The following is a 27,096-nucleotide window of genomic DNA, read 5'->3' as shown; positions in this document are numbered from 1 at the left end:
ATATATAAGATTGTTAGAATGCTATATAATTTAAGAGGGATGGAGTAGCTAATTTAATTCAATATAAATGATTAATGAGTTTTGAGATAATCATATGTAAAATTTGGAAAAAAAATTGACACCGAAAACAACCTTGTTAAGAAGTTAGTTAGTTTGGTGTCCGTAATTGAATTTAGTTTGTTTTGGTGGTGAAGGAAGTATCCACGTCACGTCACTCAGCATCAACCAATTGTTTCTTTCTTTCTTTCTTCCAAACTTGTCATTACGATACATGCATCCAAGAAAAACAGTGAAATTTTCAGAATACGAAGAAACAATGAGAAGAAGAATCTGGAGTCTTCTCTCCAACAAAAACAAACTCACATTTCCAATCCCAATCTCCAATTCCCGCGTAATTCCGTTTCTTTCTTACTGCACCGATCCATCACGTATTCTCAACCATAACCATCCAGGTTCATCCCTCTTCTCTTTCTCCTTCAATTCAACATCAACAATTTCTCCAAATTCAATTTTACTGCTGTTTTCTTAGCAGAAATCATATCTTCAAAACACAATATATTAGATTTGACCACTTGGAAATCATGTTTATTTAAACATTATTCGGATGTGAGTTGCAACACCTTTTTATAGTCATTCGCTATCTACTAAACGCAACTAAACATATATTTGATATCTAATTTGGTGTCGAAATTTGATGTTGAATTTTTGTGTCAAAATAACACAACTCTATTTTCAGGACCGCTTGTGCAGTACAAAAATCTTGTTGATCAAGGGAAGTTGCAGCACGATCCTTACCAAGAAAGTGTTGCTACAGAGCTTCAGAATTTGTTATCAAGGTTGGAGAATTATGAGAGAGAAATGGAAGAGTATCATGTAAAATCTTAATCAGAGATGTTTAATTAATGAATTTGATTTCTTCATTGTTTCTGGCCTTTTGGATTGTGTTTGAATTTTTACTTGTACTTGTTAGGTTAATCTATCAAACTGGGAGAAGAAAAGGGAGAATGAGCGCCGAAGGATTCTTATGGACGAAGTTGAGAAGCAGCAGAATGACAAGGATTGGTGGAAACGCTTGAATAATAAAATCACTGAAAGATGGACAAACTCTAGGTAAATTTTGAGCCCATTTTACGTTATTTTGATTCAATTAGATTTAGATGCTTAAAATTGTATATTTTGAGTCAATTTTAGGTGATTTTGATTCCAATACATGCTTAAATTTGTATGTTTTTGATGACTATGCGATTTTTTTTTCCGTTAAAATAGTGTTTTTGGAATTAGGCTTGTGGTTCCTTGCTACGAATTTTGTTTTATTTAGGTACATTCTATAAAAGCTACATGTGTTGTGTATTTATTGTTTGTTAATGACTTAGGAAAAGACCAGAGAATGTGGATCCAGGGGTAGGAAAATGGGTTTCTTATCTTAAACGTGAGAAGAAGCTCGATTCACTGGTTGGTCGCCGTCCAACTGCTCCTCCAGCTCCCAAAGGACTTTACATATATGGCAATGTGGGCAGTGGTACTTACCTTCTTTTATTTGTCTTTTGGGTAAATTATCTTTTCCATTCCATCCTCATGATGATTAAATTTACATTGTCCTTTCCTCTGATTTTGAAAATCACACTCCCCTCTCTTAGAAGATGAATGAGTTACTATTTATTCCATTATTACGTAAACATGTTTTTTAGGGATTTTTTTTCCTGTATGCTAGTATCAACATTACTGATATCTAATTTTGAACCTCTATTGTCAACTGAGACTTAAGAAAATGAAACGAAGGGTTGGGTGAAGTTTCAAAGTTAATAGGAGGAGACTTCATTTCTTCTTGTTAAGTTATAAATTCAACAAGACATTCAAAATAGTTGTTATTTTTTTTTTTAATGGCATTCAAAATAGTTGTTATTGAAAATTGTAAAAAGAAGAAAAATGTCGGAGGGAGTTCATTTATAGTTGCTCACCAGTCGCAACTTCAAATAGAAGTGTAATTTTATAATCAGAGGGGAGAACAATATGGTTTAAGCAGCTCTCAAGGCAGAGGAGTGTAATCTACTCTTTTCTTTTTGGTTGGTTTTTGTGTTCAGCAGTAATGCTAATTTACAATGGTCTGATTCAATTTCTAATTATGATATTGCTTAAAGATTCTGGTTACTTCATTTATGTCGCTTGTCAGAGTCAATGTTATGCATTACCCCGATTCTCTATTTAGTCTTATTTTTCCACTTTCTTTTCTAATTATTTTGCTCGCATATTTAATGCTGAAGGGAAAACAATGCTGATGGACATGTTTTACAGTGCTACTGAAGGAATAGTTAAACATCGAAGAAGGTATCACTTTCATGAGGTGAGTGTTTTACTGTGTTTGTGGGCATAACCTGAATATTTATTTATGGTCTTAATGACATAGATGTCATCAATATTATTTTCTTGAATAAATGTAACATCTTTCTATAGCAAGACCATTAATCATTGTCGTGAACATATTACTGAAAGCGATAGACTTATACCTTTTCCATTCTTGTGCAGGCCATGCTTAGAATAAATGAGCATATGCACAAGACATGGAAGAAACAAATGGAAGAGAAGCCTTTGCAGTCAGGCATATCAAGTTGGATTATGAATCTTCCATTCGACACTAAAGCTAAGGAGTGGTTAGCTGCAGAAGAAAGATACAAAAAGGAGGTGCAGATGAAACACATTCTTCCAGATGTAGCAGATAAGTTTTTTCTGGATCGAGAAGGAGAGGAAAAGGGAGCTAACATTTTGTGCTTTGATGAGATACAGGTAAAGGACGATTATTACGCTGTGTTATAATGCGTTCCCCATATTTGTATCCTAAAGTAAAAGTATAGATTTCCATACCCCTATTCGTCAATTCTGATTTAACACTTGAGGAATATTTTCTTATTGAGTTTTCTGTTTTCGGTGACTACTGGGCACATCTTTCCCTATTGGAGCAGTTTTTCATGATTCATTTGAAAGGATTTTAGGAAGTGTGCATTTTGAGTCACTTCCCTGGTCTACTTTAGTATGTGTTATTTCGTCAAGTTTTTCCGTTACAAATATTTTACCCACCCATATTTTCTGCTCCAGACCATACTATCTGGTAGAAACTCAATGTAGGCTTTGAACACTTCTGTTGTAAGTTTGAGTTGCTTTGGTTTTTTTCCCCTCCTTGGCTTATTCTTAACATGATTGCTGAGCTTCCTCTGTATCATATCACTTTTTCTTTCATACTTTGGCTTGTAAGGAAGATTATGACTTAATATTTATGCTCTTTATTTCAGACCGTTGATGTATTTGCTATTGTGGCTTTATCTGGAATTCTAAGCAGATTGCTGAGTAGTGGAACTATTATTGTGGCTACAAGTAATCGAGCACCAAAGGACTTGAATGAGGTCTGTTCTTTATTAGTCAATCTTTTTACTTGATGTGTTATCCTTTTCCTTTGTTACTCGATTATGTTGCAGGGGGTTTATAGACACACTGATGACATCCCTGAAGATTTATTTTTTGGAAGATCTAGATTGTAGACCAATTGGAAAAGGGCCTCATATTTGTTTATTGATATTTTCTTCAAAAATGTTTTTTGTGCAGGCTAATATGGTACCAGAATTCTTCCAAAACCTTCTTTCTAATTTAGAAGAACATTGTGAGAAGGTGTTGGTAGGCAGTGAAATTGACTACCGTCGTTTTATAGCACAAAGATCAGAAAACCGGGTGAGAATTAATCTGTCACTTTCATCACATTTACGTAAACATGTGATGTCAGTATACTTCTCAGTGGTAGAATTTTATCATCAGCCATAGTAGCAGTGGAATTATATCCACCGATTATTTGATCTATTTTTCCTCAAATAGCTGTTTAAGATATGCATCTCTAGCAACTGCATTTGCAGTTTTGCTTGGTCATTGATTTCTTGCACACGCAAATGTGATGTCAGTATATTTCATAGTAGTAGAGTAATTTTGAGTTTGATCAGACATATTAATAGATAAATACCCAATAATAATTTGAATATTTTTTCCTAACCCAATTCTTTTTTATCATATGCATCTCTAGGAATTGTATTTACACTATATTGTGGCCATTGATTTCTTATATACATCATTTACCATACACAGTTACTGAAGTTATTAAAATAAAATGTAAAAGTCGATAGTTTGGTAATGAATATAATAGATAGAATAATCAATAGCTTAGGTTGTTTTCTCTCGGCTTTGTATTACCTACAAAGGGAAAAGTGAAATCTTCATTTCTGATGGTGAAAATGTGTGCATTGGCAACTTAGGGACACATGGAATGACCCAATATCGTTAAGGGTCCATCAATAAATTCATGTCATTGTGTATATACCCTAATTGATGTGCCCATTCCATATTATTGACTTTGATATTGGTTGCATTTGGTTTTCTTAAGGCGTGTAAACGTTGGCATGATAGTTGATTAACCATAAAAAAAAGTTGTGGCTCTTTAGTAGGTACTTGTACATCAATACAAAAAAAAAAAAAAAAGGTATCTTAGTAGTTACTTTGCATCATCTGTTCAGTAAAACAAAACAATGCATATAATTTTGTCCAAATTATGAAATACCAATTCAATGGAAATGTGGCTTCTTTGTCAATTACAAAGTATTATGATGCCAACCTTACAAATATTGTACAGCCAAAATTCTTCTACTCAACAATATAATCATAGGATGGAAACTGGAAAGTCCCCAAGTGAGGACACTTCCATGTTTGACATCACTGACAATTTTTTTTCCTATTATATACTTCTTTGGTTTTGAACAGTATTTATTCATGATACTTGTGTGAAAAGTCAACTGCATATTTCTATCCATGCTCAGTGTATATAGTTGCATGTCAACAACACATCCTATTATGCCTATTAGAACTCGAACATATGGGAATTTAAGTTGATATAGATATGCAGGTAAACTATTTATGGCCTATTGAAAGGGAAACCATCAATAAATTTGAGAAAAAGTGGCAGGATGCAACAGGCAGATTTGGAGGAAAAGTAATCTCCAACACCATCTCAGTGATGTTCGGAAGGTATTGGGTTTCCTATTTATATTTAATGCTGTCAAACAAGGATGCATAATATAAATGAATCATATAAGTTTTTTGTGACAGGACTCTTGAGGTTCCTGAAAGCTGCGAGGGAGTTGCCCGCTTTACATTTGACTATCTATGTGGTCGTCCGGTATGTTCTTTCTCTTTGTTTGGTTTCTGTATAAATTATTCTTTCCTAGCAAATATAGTTACGAACATATTGTTTGGCCATGAGGAAATGGAAGGGAGGGAATTAAGAGAGGCAAAATTCTTCCTCAGTCCATTTTTATTCCCCTCTATCATTGGGAGATTTGGAGGGGAGAGAAGATGGGTTTAAGATATTTCTAATATGTTGACTAAAATATCATTATATAAACTTTGTTCTTTTCATCAAGCATACACAGACATGCTATCCATTCTTTCTAGTCACTGCCGTCACTGTCCGACGTGACGAAGGATCTGTCTCCACTTTCTCTTCTCCTTCTTTTGTATAAACCCCATAACTTAGTTGGAAACAAATTGAGTTCTAAGTTTGAGTTTGATAATTTTTTGCCAGTGGTATTAAACTAGGACTGGTACTCGACTCGGTCAGGGTACTGGATTGATGGGTCACTAGTCATGCCAATGGGTTACTCGTTGAGCCACAAAAGTATATGTATTTTATTTGCAAATATTATATTATAAATATCCTATATATAACTTATTTATCATGACAACAATAGACTCATGCCTTAGTGTGGTGGTAAAAATAGCTAAAGCTAATATTTTGGGATGCCTGGAAGTAAGATCTCTCCCTCGCTCTAACTGTTTTGATTTTCAGTTGGGTGCAGCAGATTATATTGCAGTTGCTGAAAACTATCACACCGTTTTCATATCTGATATTCCAATGATGAGCATGCGCATTCGTGACAAGGTATTAATTAAAACGGGATGAGTTGGTCTCATGTGTTTATAATTGACTGATGTATTTTAAGAAAACAAATTGTTGGTTAAAAGCTTGCTTTCTTGCTGTGTCTACATTTTCTAAGTTATTCTTCATATGCAATGCTTGAAATTTACAATTTGATACACTTCTCTTTCTAGACTTCCCTATCTTATTTTGAGCAACAAAAAAAAAAACGTTCTCTACTTTTCAGGCACGGAGATTTATCACTCTTATTGACGAATTATACAATCATCATTCTTGTCTATGTTGCTTGGCATCCTCTTCAATTGATGAATTATTTCAAGGAACTGAGGAGGGCACACTTTTTGACTTGGAGAGGTAATTTTGTCTGTTTGTATGTGATTTATGATGCATGGAAAGCTTTTGGATTTCAAAGTATAAATGCTTTGGGTCTGCTGAAGTAGTGATGTGATAATTTTGTTTGCCTTTTTTATCACTTCACTGTCTATATTATCCAGTGGTTGATTCTGATGCTTGTTATGCCTTGTAGCTGGGAATAGGTAGTTTCAAATTGGAAACATATATATTAAATTCCTGATTCTAGATTATTTGTTGATGTTGTTGCTTGGCAAACTCATTTTCAAAGTAATTATTGTAAAAACTTATCATGGATATTTATTTCCTCAACCAACCATGTTAGGCCTAGATAGACAAAGATAGGACTTGGAAGGTGTGAGTTACAAGAATATTTAGCAGTTAGAGATGTTTAGTTAGGAGACGATGTATAAAGAGATGATTCAGAAACATTGTTAGGAGAATGAGTCTTTGATAAGTTTAAAATAAAAAACTTCACTAAACTGCACACAAAGAGCACACAAACTCACAAATCTGGTAGGTGAACTTTCCTACCGGTCTTAGAGCCATTTGCATAAACTGCACTCTATTGAGGCTGTAGAGTGTAGAATGAAGATTTTTCCTTTTATTGATGCTAAAAGTCCTCTCGTGAAATTCCCAACAACTTGTTGTTTAGGTAGTTTTAGTACTTGGAAGGAAATCAACTCAAAAAGCCTCTCTATATTCTTCCTTTACCAATCTATCTTACACTGCTAATTATTCAAAGGGATTTTCTTGTTCTTGTCCCCCGCATCGATCTATTAGAGCCTTCGTCAACTTATCCCCAGTCAAAATCTTATTGACCTCTCAGAGAAGAATAAACTAGACAATTGTTCCTCCCTGCATGCATAGAGACCGGGTCAAGTCTTGCCTTGACTTTTTGAAATGTATTTGAACTTCAAAATAAATATCAGCCCTGGTGATCCATGCTACAAGGTCTATTTTACCAAACATCGGTAACTCCACCTTTTCAATTGACATTTTCTACTTGTCCCAAGTTTCACCTTGTCGTTTTGTTGACCCTGGTTGATAAAACCTATCACCTAAAGATGAATCTCCAACTGAAGAGGTTTCAGCCCTTTTTCGCTATCAGTTATTGATCTCTCTCAAAACAGATCAATGATGCTGTAATTCAGCCTTCATCCTCTGATTGTCCTTCATATAAAATATGCAATTAAATGATTGCTAAAGTTGTCCTACCATATAACTACTGTATTGCACAATTAAATAACTACTACAAAATCGTCCTACCATATAACTGCCATATTATTATTATTATCATTATTAAATACAGACCTGTTATTTTCTTATTTCTCATAGTGTATCTGAGCCACAGTTTAGGCTTGTTAATAGCATGATCCACAAGCTGGCTCGTATTCTTCAGTTCTCAATTCCTGTCTCTCTTCTACATTATATTTCTATTGCTTCCTCCAGGGATTCTCTAAACTCTAGATCCCTAACAGACCATGTACAGTTATTTATTAGAGTCACTGTAATCCTGCAACAAATTTATATCTGATCAAAGTACCAAACAAGAAACCAAACATTACTTTTCCCATTATATGGCATAAAATATAAGTTATTCTCTAAACTCTAGATCGCTAACAGACCATGTACAGTTATTTATTAGTGTCACTGTAATCCTGCAACAAATTTATATCTGATCAAAGTACCAAACAAGAAACCAAACATTACTTTTCCCATTATATGGCATAAAATATAAGGGGGGGCCTTGGTGCAACGGTAAAGTTGTTGTCACGTGACTGAAAGGTCACGGGTTCAAGTCCTGGAAACAACCTCCTGTGTAAAAAATATGGCATAAAATATAAGGGGGGGCCTTGGCGCAACGGTAAAGTTGTTGTCACGTGACTGAAAGGTCACGGGTTCAAGTCCTGGAAACAGCCTCCTGTGTGAAAAATAGGGTAAGCCTGCGTACAATACACCAAAATGGTGGGACCCCTTTCCGTACCCTCCGCATGCGGGAGCTTTAGTGCACCGGACTCCCCTTTTTTTTATAGCATAAAAAAAATTATTTGGCAAGAAGGGAGGGTTTTTGCTCAAAATGCACCAGAGATCTATGTTAGGTTGCTTCCTTTTTTTTGAGTAAAGTTAGGTTGCGTAGAGCCCAAGATGATTGTAAAAGTGGTTTTACTGATTGAGTTGAGAAGTTGGAGACCATATCCTTGATTTAAAAGGTAAACTTCCAATGTGTTTCCAAACATGGCATAGAATGTAGTCAGACTTAAAATTAAGGAAATCGTCAAATTCCTTATAAACTAGATTTCTCTTGACAATTTGTGGTTATAATTAGTAGTTTTCATAGGTTCTGTTCTTTGGGCCAACATTCTTTTTATCGTAAGTTTCTCTTAATGATGTATTAACAGCCACTGACTGACAGATTTGCTTTTGATTGAAATTTAGCACTCTTAATTATATGATGCATTGGTAACTGAGCCTCCTCACTCTTGTTTCGGTTCCAGTTTCCAGTTTGAAACAGAGGCTGAAGGCAGCAAACTTCGCCGCGATGTCTTAGCAGAAGGCAACGTGGGCTCAGGAGGTACCCCTGTTGGCATCACATCCATACTATCTGGTCAGGAAGAGCTGTTTACTTTTCAGAGAGCTGTGAGTAGTTACCATTCCTGAATTTTAGTTGTGCAACAATATTTACAAAACCATTCATAACATTATGCTGAAATGGTTCCCTGTAGTATCTCTTTTTCCTCACTGCAAGTACTGTAGTTGCATTTCATAATGATTTTCCTTGATTTATTTTCCGTATATGTTTCCTACCTGGTGGCGAGTTTAACATATACTACATTCTCATATTTCATGATAAATGGTGCTGAACATATAATATTAGGATATATGCTGCTAATTAATTTCAAATGCAATTTATCTTGTAAGCTAAACTTCTGACTGACTAGTTGGTTCTAAATGTGTTGTATCTGTGTCTTGAATTCTTTATATTGCTCTGGAACATTGAAAGATCAACTAAGAAGAAAATGTTAACATTGATTTTTCATTGTAGGTGTCGCGCCTGATTGAAATGCAAACTCAATTATACTTGGATGGAGTCAGTAATGTCCACCCTTATTTTCAGACGCAACATAAAAAATTTCAAAAAAATCGCGACAACTTATTGTCTGAGTCATCATCAGTTTGAAAGTAAGTTTTCTTATTCTGCTACGTAAATTATTTTCTGACATCAAATTGACTTTTATACACTTTATGTAGATATTCAGGCAATAATTTACTTATTATCACCAATAAGCACAAGTATACAAGTGATCAAGTTAGTGATATTAGTATTGACCACTGATTGTTTATTCCTTACAGTATCCTAAATAAAGTAGCAATGCACGATAAATTGTACTTACGAAAAAGTTCTTAATGTACAAATGCTGAAAGGTTCAATCTTATTTGAGTTGTTGTTAGTTGCTATGATTGCTAAAGTTAAATAATAATTCTCGTGACTTGTCAAACGGTGTGTAATTTGCAGATTTATATTTTAAAGACAAACAAAACTGGATTAATGAATTATTAATGGAAAACAAAACAAGTGATGCCTACAGAAAACTTGCAATTGTATCACATAGTATGAATTGTTCCCATATATACTTTGTACTGATTGCCACTTTCTTCTCTCGATGGTGATTGGCTATGATTGTGATAAGTTGGAAAATGGAACAGTAAGCTAGTTTAAAAACAGAAATCAAACTCTGAGATTTTGGTTCTTCACCACAATGACAATTATCAATCAATAAATTTTTTGTAATGCTGACTGTAAGATTTTTTTGTCAAAAAAATTGTTTGATTAAGGTCAAATAGCTAATGTTGAGTATATTAGTGATCGGAAAGTGTATACCATAACCGTCCTTATTTGTTCAAGTCAACATAGTTAATGCGGTTAATAAGCATTAAAAAAATAATCAAACAAGCATTAAAAGGTAATTAAACCACCATTTGAAAAAGAAAAACAATTTTAATGGGCTATTGCTTGGTGATGTGACGAATCAATGGGAATTGAACATAAAAGTAATCTAGAAGAGACACTCAATGTCAGTTGGTCTTAGGGATGACAATTGGATCCAGACCCAATGGATACCCGCAAAAAATACCCACAATGGGTAGGATAAAATCCCGTTTTCATGAGTATGGACATGGGTCCGGATAATACCCACAAATTGTTATGGGTATGGGCACGGGTAAGGGTATTATACTACCCAGGCCCGCAACCCTGCATATATATATTTATATAATATTTTAAATAATTATTTATTTTTGGTGTATAATTAATTAATTTATTTAACTATTTAAGCCTAAATTCAAACCTAAATAAAAAAACTACTTAATACAATAACAACTTCATCTTGCCGATGTACAATTGTTTAGGGATATTTTGGATGCTTTTTTATTGGACCATAGTTTTATTTCAATTGTGATGTTTTCATTCCTTTTTCATAGCTTAAGTGTGGGTAATGGGTGAGGGTATGGGCACTTAGGTACCCATAGGGGTATGGGGAAGGACACTAAAGTTGTTGCCCACGAAGGTACGAACACGGGTATAGGTATTTCTTACAAATGTGGATATGGGGATGGGCACTATAAAACCCTACCCATTGGGTACTCATTGCCATCCCTAGTTGGTCTCTTACTAGTTAATAATGATTATTTTTTATTTATTATATAGTACAAAAGTTGAGAATATGCATTAGTGTAATTAAAAAACAAATAGATGGACATAAAATATTACTCTAAACGGTATTTTCTTTTATGAAATTATAATTTGCAATGACCCGGTACTCCTATATTTTAATTCGTCATGGTAAGTCACATAAAATTAAGTAGAAATTATTATACTATACTTGACTTGAAATTATATTGGACTTTTGAACTATTATTAGACTTTGGCAGCACATGCTCTACAATTTTAAGGTTTTGTATTTTTACTTTTTTTAGTTGTTTTAATTAAACTTGTGTGTTCCTTTCCAACTAGATCCCGTCAGAACAAAGCACAGAGATATTTTTAGTACATGCAAATATATATATATATATATATATATATATATATATATATATATATATATATATATATATATATATATATTATCTAGCTTTTACCCCTTATAAAAATTTGTTTGATTTTAGTCAAGATAATTATTCAACTTTTTGCGTTTTTGTAAAAATACTGAAATTTTGTAAAATTAAATACATGTATATTATTGTCACGGTAAGTCTCATAAAATTAAGTAGAAATTATCATACTCGGGGCCGGTATGAGGGTTAAGTCACTCAAGCAAAAGCTTTATGCCTCAAAATTTTGGGTTAAAAAAGGTCTCATAAAATGTCAATTTAACTATAAATATGACATACTAATAATCAATATTTATCTATCTTAGTTGATAAATTTTAAGTCCTCAATTTTTTTGGTCAAATTTTGAAATCTAACAAAAGTTAACTTTATTTTTCTATTTCAAAATACCGCATTATAAAATTTACTTTAAGTCTCTTGACATCAGGGGTCAGCCCTGATTATATACTGTACTTTTGAACTATTATTAAACTAGTTTTCGAGGGATAGAAATATGTTTCATTACTAAACATACAAAATTTCTTGTCAATCATGGTCCATCATAAAACATATTGAGGAGTGGTCCATGGAAGAAGCCGTCAAATACAAGACCTTAAAATTGTGGAGCAAGTCAAGTATAGTATAATAATTTCTGAATTATGAATTTAATTTCGGGAGGATTACGTAACTTCATTAAAGAAATTAGAACTAATTATATTTTTGGTGAGGCCTAATTCAGACCACATACAATAATTGCACCTAAAGTTTTTTCTTTCTTTTGGTCAATTAACTCTACTCATTTTTCTTGAGTCAAAGGACCTCCAATAGATTAGCTACAAGAATCTAAAAACTCTAAATAAATAAAAAATAAAAAAGTGATGGAGAGTGAAATTCACATCAGTCATAGTAGAGGGTTAAAAATATAATTGAGTCAAAAAGTCAACATATTGAATGACTCGTGATTATCTTAAACTCAGTGTGAATCCAATCGTACACCAAGTTAATGTTTCATATTCTCATCCATTTAGATACTTAGATGCGCTTCAGCAAGTTCCGCAAGTAAGATCGGATCTCTCCAATTATCTTAAACTCAGTGTGAATCCAATCGTACACCAAGTTAATGTTTCATATTCTCATCCATTTAGATACTTAGATGCGCTTCAGCAAGTTCCGCAAGTAAGATCGGATCTCTCCAACCATCTCATCAGCAAACAGACCATCCCTAAAAAACAAATTGTATCATATCAGTAAGAGCATCATTACGTTTCTAAATAAAAACTAATATAATACACTATGTCAATACCTGAGAAGAACCTCTTGAAAGTTCCTTATCGTAAAAATAATGCATTCCGCAGAAAGTCTTCTGTCAGACTTCGCTCTGGAATGCTCATAACATTTCTTCACATTATCCACTTGCAAATTTGGCTCAATAGGAACATCTTGCAAAACTTTATTTGTTTTTTTTTCAACAAGCAAAAATTTATTTGTTAATTTGCATAAAGCTACAGCCACATGTTCTTTGTTCGAAGCATCAAGAAGGCTGTAAACAAGAAAGTCTAGACCTACATATATAATAAAATAATTAATGCATGTGTAGTTAAACAAATATACTTGTATTGTACTACAGCAAACATGGCCTTTTTTTTCCTCTAAAGGTATAGGTCACAGATTAACCTGTCCATACACACACACACCACTAACATGTCCACACACACACACACACTTTGGTCACCCCAAGGTCTATTTCTCTGCATCCTCAATCACCAGATTCTGCTTCTTCGCCTTAATCAGAAACTCAGTCACCTAATCTAGAACAGAAAACCACATTACTTCTCCTGAGGTCTTACCTAACCCTCTTACCTTCCTTCATCCCAAAAACATTCATTGAAGACAAGAAAGAGAGGTCTGGTTCAACCAAGACCTCAGGAGAAGTAATCAATAATTCATAACAGAGATATTTACATCTATCAGCACTGAGCAGAAACACTTACCTCCATTATCACGAAATATTAGTTTGAAATGCTTTGGTACTTTGCTAAAGTGGGCAAGTGCCACCGCAATTCTCACTTTCTCCAGCTGACTTGACTCTCTCATTAAATTTAATAATTCTCCACGCACCTAACAGAATAAAAACAAACAAAACTTTAGGGTGTGTTTGTTTCAAGTTATAATTGTTGATTCCCGGGAATAAAATGATAGGAATGTATATGCCTATGTTTGTTACAAGTTTACTAAATTTTATTCCCGGGTATAAAATGTTCCTGGGAATAGAAAAAATTTCCCAAGGAAAAGGGTGGGAATAAAGTTCCCATGGAGATGGGAATAAATTCATAAATAATTTACTTATTATAATCCCTATTTTTATGGTTCCTAGGAATATATAAAGCTAACCAAACATAATTTTCCTAAATTCCTTGGAATAAAATTCCCATCTTTATATTCCAAGGAACGTTATTCCTAGGAATAAATTTAGTAAACTTGAAACAAACACACGGTTAGAATAAGCTAAAGATTAGTTACTTGTTGAGTCTTTTCCTTCCATATATAGCATCTGGCATAGCAGACTTTGTAATATAAAATTGCCTATTAAAAGCTTGTCCGGCTTTTGTATTGCTTGTTGTTCTGGTACAGTTCATCGACTTCCATCTTTTGCATCTCAACTAAGCCTATTGAACTGATTTTTTGTGACCTATGCGGACCTGCACCAATTGAATCCTCCTACGGATATACCTATTTTCTAACTTATGTGGATGCTTATTCTAGATACACATGGATTTATCATCTGAAACTTAAATCTCATATACTTCCACCTTTCAGAATTTTAAAACAATATTGAATTGCAGAATTGCAGTTAAATAACAAAACTAGTGTGGAGACAGAGATATACATGATGGTGATTCTTCGCCAGCTTTTTGATAATTTTTGCAGCCTCACTAGGATCATCATCCTACATCAAATAAAAAAATAATTCAGGAAAACGCAGATTTTTCACACTGGATCAAAATACATTTTATGATAGAACATTATGGCGTAATTTGATCCACGTAGCCGACCCCACTTAGTGGGACAAAGCTTGGTTGATATAGACATGAGATACTAACATAATAACCAAAAGTGCCTCCTTTCAGTTCCAAAATTGTTTCAAACCAGCCTCCAGTGATGAACTGGGATATTACAACCTACACGGGAAGAGAAAAAAAATTTGACCATCATTTACCTTGCTTTGAAATTGAAAAATAGTTTATTTAAATTTTCAGTCATATAAAAATACCTTATTGTTGACAAAATTGAAGAGAAGCCCACGAACTGCTTTCCGCATACCCTGATGTTGAATGTTGAACAGATCGAAAATTTTTGGTAAACAGTCCTCATCAACCATGGCCACTTGGTTATGAAAATCCTACATTAAATTTAAAAATAATATATCAAAAGAATAACAAAGCTGTAGCAAGCAATTTATCCACCAATTTGATGAAACTAGCACGGCTACAGTGCACAACAACAATCCAATTGAATGGAACCCCAATTCTTAAACGGCAGGGAAAAAAATGGAAATTGAATAACAGGGAAGAATAACACGTAGCAGCAGCAACCAACAATTCATATGCGCAGCAAATTAAAGAGGTTAGCACGACACAGTTTAAATTCTAGAATGGGAGTTCACTTTCGAACAACCATGCAGCAAGCACGCCACCAAGGATTAATTTCACAAGGAGATTTAAATAAATGGTAGTAGTAATAACAAACAGAATTTACCTTGCCTAACTCATGCAATAACCCGACAGTATATAGTTTGATTTGTTCGTTATCCGATTGAACCGTTTGCATCAAAATTGGTATTACACCAAGTTGAGCAAGTGCAACCTAAAACATTCATACAAAACAATTTAACACAATGGTTACATTCTTAAAGTCTAACATTCACAAGTTTGGTAACGCCTAACATTCTAAAAGTCATAGTTTATCAGATAATACGATTATGAATATATTGAAAGTAATGTCAACCTTGTATTTGCCCTTCCGAATGACAATCGTACAAAGGATACACAGTCCCAAAACAACCAAGTTTTCGTTCTCCTTTCTGTTTAAGGACAAATAAAGAGCAACTGTTATTGGAAGAAAAAAAAATAATCCTGCAATCCAAATCTGGAAATGAAAATATTGAGTCCATCTTTGCTCCATTTACCATCATGGATGTGTGACATGTGGCAAAATAAATAATCAAGGGTTGGGATTAAAAGGGTTGGAAAAAACATTGTTTTGTCAAATACAAGGCCACGCGCTTCTGTTTTTTTCTGTCATATACAGGCCTAACCATGAAAATGCTAACAATTTGTTAGCATTTTCATAGATAATCAGACTTAAAAAAGGAACACCAGTATCGAGTTAAATAATTGATGTTCAATACAGTAGAAACCTAAGCTATCTTTACAATTGATGAATTCCCCGCCGCCGTTGTATGAATGGAAAGAGCAGCGCCGGCACCGGCGCCGGCGAGAGGGAGAGAGAAGCATGGAAGTGGAATTGTATCTGACAGCAAAATCAGATGCACTCGAAAATATTATGCTTTTCATACCTGATTATCTTAAGAACGGATGTAAGGACCATATCAGTTGGGAAATCCATGTGATCTACTAAAGCAGGAGCAGAAACCGCTAAACTGAAAATCAACTGAAGCTGCAATAAAATAATATTTAATGTTCATATTAAATTATCATTGTGGATGGATGGAGAGAGAGAGAGAGAGAGAGAGAGAGAGAGTGAGAGAGAAATAGACATACAACAGAATGACAAATTTTTTCATCTTTGCACACCAACATGTCTGCTAAAGACAGCATAATCTTTGGTGCAACCCTACTAATCTGTAGATAATGATCAGATAAATAATATCAAATATAAAATAGCTTTATTTTTTTTATTACAAGAATATTAATAAATTACCTCCATAGCATTTTCTTCATTATGAAAGCAGAGATATCTTAGAGCATGGAGTGAAGATGTTTTCACTTCAAAATTTGATTTTGCAAAAAACCAGTGAACCAAAGGAATTCGATCATCTATTTTAATGCCCCCAGGGCAATCAATTAGACAAGCAATTGCGTTCATCACCACGCAAATTGTTTTGGTATCAAGAACTGCTGAGGAGGATTCCTGACGTTGACACATTTCCAGAATGTTCATGAGGTCCTTAATCACGCCGGAACCACAAATACATCGTTTATGTTGCTGCAAACAAAAAAAAAAAACAGAAATTCAGAGACAAAGTACCCTATCTTTTTTTAAAGCTAAAACAAAAGCACCAAAAACCTTTATGAATCCATGCTAGCAGCTAATATTTATCATGACTGTTAGGAAACATGGCATCCATGGAAGGAATGAGAGAAAAGCTATAAAAGTAACTTATTGATGGAAATGAATATTATTACAATTGGGAAAAGTTGGTTACAATGTGACACCTTAAGCCTATTTATAGGCACTAACTAACTAGTAACTATATGACTGATATATATCTCTAATAATGACAACAATAACACACTCAGTCATATTAGCCGGTATAAATGAAATAACTAACTATTAATAGAAACTGCATAATATATATCACACATACTACAATAAGGTAAGCATTGCAAATTTCATACTAAATTCAATATGATCAAGTCAACATCACTTACTAAAATATGTTGAAACCTATAGAAGAAGGAAGGGTATTAAATTCAATTTCGAACCATGCTTCTACAAAAGACAACTCAAAGCTTTGCATCATCGTAGTCTAGAAACTTACAAAAATGTTCATTAAAATGCTACCTTATCACAAAAGATTTAAGACTAGCAGTCCCTATACAAAAGGGAGGTATAAACATTTTATCCCACAAATTATCCATAAGAAGAGTAAAAAAAAAAATACAAGATGCAAGCATAAGATCAAACACATGTAGCAACATAAAAATATCAATGTCAATGTCGGTGAACTCACAGAACTTTGTCTATAACTATTCCCTTACCACAAAAGCATGTACATTCAACAAATTCTTTTAACAAAAGCCACAAGGAAAAAAATATATATTCTTTTATGTATATTGTTGCATGAAATGCTAAAATCACAAACCAGCCAGCATGTATAGATTGAAAAAAAAACATCTCATATGCATGGGGAGGAAATAAAAAATATTGGTGCTCCCTTGTTTGAAGCTACATTATGTTGCATAAAATGCTAAAATCACAAACCAAGCCAGCATGTATAGATTGAAAAACCATATACTCAACATGTATTCATTACATTCAGAAATTCAGAGATAAAGTAACCTAAAGCTAAAACAATGCAACCAAAAAACTTTAACCTATTCAGAGATGAATCGATAACATTACCTCCTCCTCCTCCTTTGGGCCCCAGTCGATCTGCGCAAGGGTTTTGCAGCAAAGCCTACGCATCATAACAGATGGCCCTTTAAGATGCATTAGTATATCTTCTATTATAGATCCAGCCGCAAGCATACCGTAGTCTAAACCTAAAAACACATAAAACATAAGTTAAATTTGATACAAAGGAAAAGATTGAAGAAAAATCTAAGATTTACCAGAATCTAGTAGTGTTTGGAGATCATCCATCGCTTCCAAGTATTCTTTCAAGTCCCTCATGTATGCAGTCCTGTTGCCAATATTAGCAACTCTGAGCGTGACATGGATAAGGTCAATACGTTCTTCGACAGAGCCACGTTTCCGTTTGCGATTTCCACGAGAAGCCATCAGAGAAGATGAATCGATGATGGGTTTTTGGTAGTGGTAGAAGACTAGGGTTTTGACTGTTGAAACTTCTTTACTCCGAGTTCGAACCAATCTCCTATGAGTCCTATCTCTCTCTTTTTTTTTTTGTTATTATATTATTATAGCAAATGAGAATTGTTGTTCCCACATTGCGGAAGGCCGTGACACACGAGTAAATAACCCTTTTACCCCTCGGCAGTTAACTGCCGAAGTTTTGGAAATCCGGCTGCAGTTAACTGCTGAGGAGAATCTCGGTAGTTAACTGCCGAGGAAATCTGCACTAAACCAGAACGCAAACCGGACTTCCCCATTTTCCAAAACTTCACAAAATTCACAAATTTTCTCCAATCTTCACCAAATCTTCTTTCACGAATTGCAAGCAAATCAACTGCGCATTATCACAAGTAAGTTGTGTCAATCATTTTAGGCTAAACTGCACTTTTTGCCCCCTATGTTTCATAATGTTGCGATTTTGGCCCCCTATTAAAAAAATAGCAATTTTGGCCCATTTCATCCCAAAATTGCTCAGAAGATGCCACGTGTCCCAGAAAATGGGTCATAATCGCAACTTTTTGTAAAGATAAGGGTTAAAAAAAACATATTTCCCTTATGTTAGAGGGTCAAAAGAGCATATTCCCTAAACATAGGGGTCACTTTTGCCATTTTTTTTAATAGGGGGTCAAAATCGCAACATTTTGAAACTTAGGTGGCAAAAAGTGGAGTTTAGCCATCATTTTAATCATAATGTTAATTTGTTTAGGTTGATTTTTTAAAAAAATTAGAGTAGTTTGTATGTGGTTAGAGTTGATTTTAAAATTGATAATTTGATGATTGCATGTGTTATTATGATGTTATAGATGAATGTAGTTGTTGTAATTGTTGTTTGAATGATTTTTAAGTATAATGTGGTTTGGAATGGAGCCAAATAAACACAATTTGAATGTTTTATACTTTGCACACAAAGTGTTTGATAAAATGCCTCAATAACAATTTTATTGATTATTTATTTAGTTTAGGTTATGGATATGATCTTGATTGTAATTCGAAAAAGTGTATATTGAATTAGGTTGAATGCATATTGAAAAAGTGTATATTGAATTAGGTTCAATGTGTATATTGAATTATGTTTTGTTTAGGTTATGTTTAGGTTGAATGTGTATGATAATGCATTTGATTATTTATGTTTGAATGTGAATGATAGTGTGTATGATAATGTTTAGGTTCAATGTGCTAATTTAATAAAATGGTTGAATTTGAAAGTTTAGGTTATGTTTAGGTTTAGTGTGTTTGATAAAGTGGTTGAATGTATAAGTTGAATGATGTTTAGGTTATTATGGAAATGATGGATATAAATTTTATTGTAATGATGATTATATTGAATGATTTTAGGTTATGGAAATGATGTTCATTGTTGTACTTTTAATGAGTTTGATTATGTTTATGTTTAGTTTAGGTTTAATGTGTTTGATTAGGTTATGGAAATGATGCTAATTTTATTATTTTTTGTGTAGATATGGCCGACCATGACCCCATTGATCCATCTAAAATGATTGGTGGTAGGCGAGCGATGACCCAGAGCCACCGGAGGGAGAGGTAGAGCGCCCACATCCCAAAGAGGGGTAGAGGTCGGAGGGGAGATGATTCAGGGAGTTCTCAGGCTACACAGCCTGAGGAGTCACAGGTTGTGGACCCGTCTGGGGTGGAGTACCTGAACTATCAGGATCAGGTACACCACGATACGACTGATAGGATCATATACCACAAGCAGCATGTAGGAGACGACGGTGACATTGCAGCAGCTGCTGCCCCGGATGTGTTACTTGAGGACCCTCCCTTTGCTGGAGAACCGACAGACTTATCTTTGCTGCACTCTTATGCCGGTCATGTGGCGTTGCCACTTTGGTATAATTCAGATAACGTAAGTGTAATTTTTTTAAATGCATTTTCTTTATGTTTAATTATTTTCTTTATATGTGTTTTTTATAATTCTTTTACTTTATGTTTAATTATTTTCTTTATATGTGTTTTTTTTAATTCTTTTAGTTTATGTTTAATTATTTTCTTTATATGTGTTTTTTTTAATTCTTTTACTTTATGTTTAATTGTTTTCTTTATATGTGTTTTTTTAATGTTTTTTCTTATGTTTAATTATTTTCTTTATATGTGTTTTTTTTTAATTCTTTTACTTTATGTTTAATTGTTTTCTTTATATGTGTGTTTGTTTAATTCTTTTGCTTTATGTTTAATTATTTTCTTTAAATATGTGTTTTTTTTAAATTCTTTTCTTTATGTTTAATTGTTTTCTTTATATGTGTGTTTGTTTAAACTATGTTTATTTTTCTATTATTTCAGGTTCGTAAGTTGCGTGTGGTCAAACCTATTAATCATGGGCCTAAGATCCTGAGTCTCGGACGCCCAAACGGGAATCAGGATTGGTTTTGGGATCCGCTTAGGCAGAGCAGGTTACATGACTTGGTGTACCTGGGCTACGCCACTGTGCCCCATGCCCTACTGATGACTCAGTGTGAGAGGTGGTGTAACACTCCTATTTCTATTAAAACACTTAAACATGCGAATAATACATTTATTCAAGAAATAGAGGCTATGCCATCATCCAAAATTCAAAACCATATAAACATGTATATAAACTTCAACAGTCGCATATAAACTAGAGTACTCAACATATACATGTCATAAATCAATTATTACATCAACATAGATGAATCTCAAAAATCCCAACATACGGGTAAATCTCCAAAAATAACAAAAGTCCAACAAAAGCTAATCTAGACCGACACAACGACGCCTAGATCAGAGCCAATCTAACTCTAACACCGATATCGGAGAAAGCTCCCGATATCCACCAAGCACAAAAGACTCACCAAGCAACTACTCCTGCACAACGTCTACTTACCCATACAAGCAAGCAGGCGGACAAACCATTGGGGGTGAGCATTACATCAACATAATCCAAATAACAATTAACATGGATATTTCAATATAAACATCATACACTTGATCAATAATATTCTCATACATATACTTACATCAAACCCCAATATCTCACATCAATAATCACCAATCACATGTGTCATGAACAAATATCAATTCACAATTATTCATACACAATCACCAATCACATTTCCAAATAAGACTCATGTCATGATATGCACCTATTGACACATATATGCATGTGGTACCAAATCACCTCAAAGTCGTCACCCATATCCAAACCACTAAGGGCCTCTGCAAGACCGAAGTCCACAAACTAGATCTCAAAAGATCTCTGCAAGACTGAAGTCCATAACTAGATCTCAAAAGATCTCTGCTAGGTCGGGGCCTAATAATGAATAAAACATCATATAAAATCTCAACACGACTATGATGCATGGACATGTAACAAGACTCGATAATGCGACAACAATCCACAACTTTCACCTCAATATATAGGACAACACCCAATTATATTGATTATCTCCACCACATTTGCATTATCAAGAAAACATGCCCATACACAAATAAATCATAATATTCACCATCACACATTAACATGATTATCAATAATCGACAATGTCATTCAACATCAACTATCACATATAGTTTCACCAATACAAGCATTTCTTACATCCTGAGTAAGATAGCATACACATCTCATGATACACATCATATTCAATACAATCATTCAGTCATACAACTTCACTTAGTCATATAAGAATGGTCAGAACAATTCATAAGACAATTGGCTCAAGAAACATTTGCGACCAAAGACCGTGTCAAGTGGCAAACGACCAATATTGACATTTCCCAAACAACATAGACAAGTTGAAGTTCTCAAACAACCTTAATCAATCATGTAGTCATGAGCTTAAGCTACTTACAAACTATTAGACATTAGTTCAAAGAATAGCTTAAGTTCGTATGAGAAAACCCAAGTTCACATTTTCCACAATCTCACCCGAAAATCAAGTTTGACATGATTAAGACATTGTACTAACCTTACAAGCCTTGTCTAAGTCTATAAGAACTGTAGACTAAGCTTGCAACCCCTTTTTGTTCATAAAAACCAAGTTTTGACAATTTCCGAAAAACCGAAATGACACAATCTCAAGTTTCAAACCATTTGGGAAATTGAAGTTTCGACAAAGCCAAATGTGTTCCAGTATAAAAGTAAGTGAAAACAGCAAAAGAACACTTCAAAACGATCGCCTAGGACATTCACACGTCCACCCCCAAGCACCCGAACACGGAGCAACAAGCATGTTGCCCTGTCTGGGGCGCCTGGCGCTAGAGGGGAGGCGCCCAACGCTGACTCCCTGACTTGTGGGCGCCTAGCGCCCTTATGCAGGCGCAGCGCTCCGTAAACGTGCGTTTTCACGTGTTTCGGCCGCGGGTTTTCGCCAATTTCGACCAAAAATCGAATGGTTAAAGTTCCCAATCATCAAAAGTGATCCGAGGCATAACCCGAGGCTCTAACACATCGAACTCGCTCGTTTCATGACATTTGTACAAGTTATGAAATTGTTTAAAATGATTTTTCTCAAAACAATAAGTCTTCAACAACAACAACAATTCATTTTAACGGTGAGACTGAAGGAAAATCTTAATGAGAATTCTACCTCAGTTTTATAGTTTGATAATAGTACTTTTTAACGGTGAGACTGAAGGAACATCTTTCAGATAGCAAGAGATAGCCTCTCATCTCACCCATGTTCCTATACTTTGGCTCAATCAGATTCTAGTTTTTACCATGTAAACCAATAAACTTGTCAAGAAATTTAAAATGTAAAGTTATGCATATACCAGCATCTGCCCTATGGAAAATCTAAGGGAGTGCAAATCCCTAGATGAGTTCATTTTAGTTGGTTTAGAAGCAACAAGCAACGTTTTGAGTTAATTTATGATTTGTACTTTTTAACAGTGAGACTAAAGGAACATCCTTCAAATAGCAAGAGTTAACCGCCCATCTCACCTATGTTTGCAGTACACGGTTAAAATTGTCAACCATGTATATGTAAATATAAAAAGAAAAATAAAAATTGACTATTCGGAAGGTCAAACTGAAGTATCCGTCTTTTTTAGGTGCCTATGCATGTCCGGTGATGCGTACCAGAAAAGAGAACAGTAAAATATAGCAGAAAAATAGTAAAGAAAGGAATGGAGAATTTTATTATAATGGTCAAGTGAATTCAATTACAGAAAGGGGAATAAACAATAGTTATCATACGTACTTAATTCCACATGCCTCAGTATTGGCTAAAGATTTTTCCCCTTTTCTATCTCCTGATGCAAGTTAGCTAACTTTTGCTTCTCTTTCTCAAGTTCATCTTGAAGCATATCCAACTCCGTTTTCCACACGACTCGACTTGTTGAATAGTCATATGCTCTATATCTAGTGCTTGTTGATAACTTGCCATTGAATTTTTAGCCAACGACTTAGCAGACACCAACTCTTTCTCAAGGACTTCTTTGCCTGGAAGAAGTGGCACTCTCAAGTTGCTTTTGATTATTTTCCATGGCATTCTCCACTTCAGAGATCCTCTTCTCAGCATTCTCTTCTAAAGATTTTCTTTCTTATCTATAAGCTTCAGTTATTTTTTTCAAAGATTTAGACTCCGCCTGAAGCTTGCGAAGCTTATCTGCTACCTGCAAACCTTCTTATTGGCCCAGTCATTCCAGCTTTTCTTGTGCTTGAGATACTAATTTCAAAACTTGTTCGTCCTTCTCATCCTGTGGCACATACTTGCCCGAAGCCTCATCAAAAGGAATACCAGCGCAGTAATTTTGATCCTTTTGAGTGGCAGAGGAAATGGCTTAGGTTTTGGTTTGGCTGTTTTCACTGTGGGAGAAGTAGACGTTGCATCCTTTGTGGGTAATTTTGCAGCGCTACCTCTTGCAATACTAACACTCCTTTTGTATTTGAGGAGCCATGTTTCATTTTCTGATTTGGAACTTCAGATGGTTGTTTTTTTTTTCAACAAACGAACCGCTTTCGCTTGTAAGCTTTCCTAATTTAACACCCACTTTTCCACAAGCTTTAGGTTCTTTCATATGAAAGGACTTCTCCCTAAGTACTGATGTATACTCTTTATGGTGTTTTCTGCTCTTCATCAGCTGAGAATTAGATTCTGATTTACTTTTCTGGGAGATATTAGTGAAAGTTGTCACCCTCATACTTCCAATCATATCAGATTGAACATTTAACTTTGGTGGGGGAACAGAAGACTTGTCAGAGCTTTGCTCGCTAGAATCACCACCACTCAGTTGACCTTCTGGTGCAATGTACCAGAAACTCCCACATTGCTTCAGTTACTGTTAAGGAGGGTTTTAGTTCCCGATGTACACCGACCATCTCTACCAAACTATGACGCAGTAACTGCTTTGTATTTTGAAATACAAAGTCTGCAGTATTTTCGGTAGCTTTCCCCTTCAAAGTATTCAGTGTATTGTAAACAATATTTGTGAGAGGGTCTCCTTTTGTGTATAAGAACTTCCTTGAAACGGCCATTTCTTGACTATAGCCTTCTTGACTTGTGAATTTTGGTGTTGCAAGTTTTATATTCTTCACTGTGGTATATGTTTGTTAAATTTTGAGTAGGAGCCTATGATTCTCAATTTGTTATGTTTTAGCTGTATTTGTGCAAGGCACTGTTGTGTGATACATGGTGAATTTTAGTGATCAAAGTTTTCACATTTTTCGGTATATGTCAGTTGAATTTGAGTAGGACTCTGTGGTTCTCAATTTGTTATGTTTTAGATGTTGCAAGTTTTATTGTTTGATACATGATAGTAGTGAATTTTGGTGTTACAAGTTTTATCCTTTTGGCTGCTGTATATATCTGTTGAGTTTTGGTGTTACTGCAAAAGTTTATGTTGACTGGTCATTACTGACAAGTATATATTTCTTTAAGATTGAATTGAAGATGGGAAAATGGGGTAATAAATATTTCTTTATCTCCCTCGTATTCCATGATATTATCAAATAAACAATAAAATACCCTATGTTCCTAAAATAAATAAATAAACATGTTTAGAAATCACCAACCTTACACTGTTCTATTGTTGTGATCTAAAGGGAAAAAGGTGAGGAATGTAGCAGGGAACTGTCATATTCCTTTTGATGTGCTTGATATCATTTCCAAAACACTAGATTTTGACGATCTCTTTCGGTTTGCCGGTGTGTGCAAGCATTGGAGGGTTTTTTATTGGAGAAATTTACTGGCATCGCAAGAACCGTTACTTCTTCAAGTTTCGTATAATCATAAGGAATCATATTCCTTTGTTAGCTTGTTTGACCAAAAGATTTATTGCTTGAAGATGATAGAGTGCTTCCTCCGCTCTATCTATGTTACGTCTTCTGGTGGATATTTTATCATGGTGGGGTATAATAATTCATTTTTACTAAGCAATCCTTTTACAAGAATAAAGAAGATAATCAATGTCTCTACCTTTGAAGTTAAGTCTAATATTTTTGCTAATCATGTCTTACTTGCTTTTGGCAAATGCTCGGATGAATTTGTCTTGGTGGTTTTATGTAAAAGTTCTAGGAGTTTGTGTGTCTATCAATCTCAAAATTGTGATTGGGTTACTTATTCGACAATGGGAAATCCAGGGAGGGTTGTTGACTTTATGGTTTCGCATAATATAATATATGTTGTTACTGACAAGGCCAACATAGGGGGTACTCAGCTTGAATTCTGCAGATATTAAATTTCTAAAACTGAAGAGTGTTCCCAACGTAACAACTTCCTGATACCTTAGATTAATTAACTGTGATGAGCAACTTTTAGTGGTTGATTCATCGTTGAAGGAGATAAGGAATGTATACAAGATAGGCTTCTCAACCATGAATTATGTCAAACTGGAAACTTTGGGCAACATTTCATTATTTTATGCTGATAACAGAAACTGTTATGAACTAAAATAGGTGGGGATATGAAAGAAACTATGTGTACACAATGTAATGTGTATTCAGGGGATGATAAAAAATTGCAAAAATGTAGTACGCTTCCAGCTCCTCCGTATGGAACAGATTCTCACATGTTGGATTGGTGTTTTAGACATCTACAATATGAGGTAGATTATTCTTCAGTTGAGTAACTGTATGATGTACACTGTGTTACTTGTGGTCTTTGTGTAGGAAAAACTTGTAATGTTTTGTAGTTTCAATATTAGGAAAGTATTGAGATTGAAGAAAGAATTGAATTCAGATGTGTATCAGAATTGAATGTGTTGACTGTGGAAATAAGTATCAGAAAATGCACTGTGTAAAACTTTGAAGCTATTAGCAGTAGAGGTGGCTCTGGTCCAGGAAGTTATCAACCGTTCCAATTAGAAATGGAAAGTGAAGCCATTCTTCTAATCATTCTAGGGAAGAAAGAAACTCTGCCTCTGGGATTGAGTTTGGATTAGGATATTCAATTCTATTTTGCTCATATGTGAGCTCATGTGTTATAAGCTATATGCTATTAGTTAACAGTTTTACCTAGCGAAATAAAGGCTATGTAGCAAGAAAAAAGAAGTTGAAAGGATAAAAATGGATGCATGTTTGTCTTTTTTATATTTTATTGAAAGGTTATTAACTTGCTGTTAACAATCATGGTTTTATATGCTTCGTAGTTTACTGAACTTCAACTTTCTCTCGAGTCTGAAAACCTCATCTCAGAGCTTGTCAAATTCCTTGATTCTTCATCGGTTGCTGCTCTCTCTGATCCATACAATGAACATAAAGAAGTCAGTGCAGTTGAAGCTCTGTCTGAGATTCACCGATATATTTCTCCGTCTCTTGACCAGGCAAGTTTACCGTTTCAGTCATGTTTCATAGGGTATTTGGACACTTTTTCGTAAGTGTTTATCATATAAGAGCTTATGTATACGTACTTTCTGTCGTAAGCCCTCAAATAAAGTATTTCAAACCCTCCTATTAACTTGC

The 27,096-nt window shown here is 34.5% G+C and overlaps 2 protein-coding genes across 10 annotated transcripts; one reads left to right on the top strand and one right to left on the bottom strand.

Annotated features, from left to right (window-relative positions):
* The first annotated feature begins 177 nt into the window (after positions 1-177).
* LOC11431777 (AFG1-like ATPase) lies at positions 178-26,957 on the top strand. 8 transcript variants are annotated; one of them, XR_003008732.2, is made up of 18 exons: positions 178-452; positions 737-873; positions 971-1,110; positions 1,374-1,519; positions 2,262-2,341; positions 2,524-2,781; positions 3,285-3,395; positions 3,595-3,717; positions 4,934-5,055; positions 5,137-5,206; positions 5,876-5,968; positions 6,192-6,319; positions 8,815-8,956; positions 9,363-9,499; positions 19,679-20,085; positions 20,520-20,698; positions 25,240-26,240; positions 26,784-26,957. XR_003008732.2 is itself a non-coding variant. In XM_024775248.2 (15 exons), the coding sequence occupies exons 1-14, from the start codon at positions 272-274 to the stop codon at positions 9,495-9,497; spliced, it is 1,866 nt and encodes a 621-aa protein (XP_024631016.1). In that variant the 5' UTR covers positions 178-271; the 3' UTR covers positions 9,498-9,499; positions 9,834-10,109. The 8 variants fall into 8 exon arrangements, 3 of the variants coding, with proteins under 3 accessions (XP_024631016.1, XP_003588752.2, XP_024631015.1); XR_003008734.2 differs by lacking the exon at positions 25,240-26,240; XR_003008730.2 differs by having other exon boundaries at positions 25,240-26,957.
* On the bottom strand, positions 12,099-18,273 carry LOC11431776 (uncharacterized). 2 transcript variants are annotated; one of them, XM_003588702.4, is made up of 13 exons: positions 17,981-18,273; positions 17,772-17,911; positions 16,347-16,631; positions 16,187-16,267; positions 15,982-16,082; positions 15,411-15,486; positions 15,162-15,269; positions 14,677-14,805; positions 14,507-14,584; positions 14,293-14,352; positions 13,397-13,523; positions 12,709-12,967; positions 12,099-12,627 (listed from the first exon to the last, which is right to left on the bottom strand). In XM_003588702.4, exons 1-13 carry the CDS (start codon positions 18,147-18,149, stop codon positions 12,555-12,557), a joined length of 1,686 nt encoding a protein of 561 aa, XP_003588750.2. In that variant the 5' UTR covers positions 18,150-18,273; the 3' UTR covers positions 12,099-12,554. The 2 variants fall into 2 exon arrangements, with proteins under 2 accessions (XP_003588750.2, XP_003588751.2); XM_003588703.4 differs by having other exon boundaries at positions 12,709-12,853.
* Positions 26,958-27,096: the final 139 nt, after the last annotated feature.

Source organism: Medicago truncatula, chromosome 1 (assembly GCF_003473485.1).
Source record: "Medicago truncatula cultivar Jemalong A17 chromosome 1, MtrunA17r5.0-ANR, whole genome shotgun sequence".
Classification (NCBI taxonomy): Eukaryota; Viridiplantae; Streptophyta; class Magnoliopsida; order Fabales; family Fabaceae; genus Medicago; species Medicago truncatula.
This window is presented reverse-complemented; position numbering and strand designations above follow the sequence as displayed.

Coding starts and splice junctions, on each gene's coding strand:
- LOC11431777 (XM_024775248.2), top strand. CDS start 272: ATGCATCCAAGAAAAACAGTGAAATTTTCAGAATACGAAGAAACAATG. Junction 5,207..5,875: donor ACTATCTATGTGGTCGTCCG/GTATGTTCTTTC, acceptor TTTGATTTTCAG/TTGGGTGCAGCAGATTATAT. Junction 6,320..8,814: donor ACACTTTTTGACTTGGAGAG/GTAATTTTGTCT, acceptor TTTCGGTTCCAG/TTTCCAGTTTGAAACAGAGG.
- LOC11431776 (XM_003588702.4), bottom strand. CDS start 18,149: ATGGCTTCTCGTGGAAATCGCAAACGGAAACGTGGCTCTGTCGAAGAA. Junction 16,632..17,771: donor GCCCAAAGGAGGAGGAGGAG/GTAATGTTATCG, acceptor TTTTGTTTGCAG/CAACATAAACGATGTATTTG. Junction 14,353..14,506: donor GAGGCACTTTTGGTTATTAT/GTTAGTATCTCA, acceptor TATTTGATGTAG/GATGATGATCCTAGTGAGGC.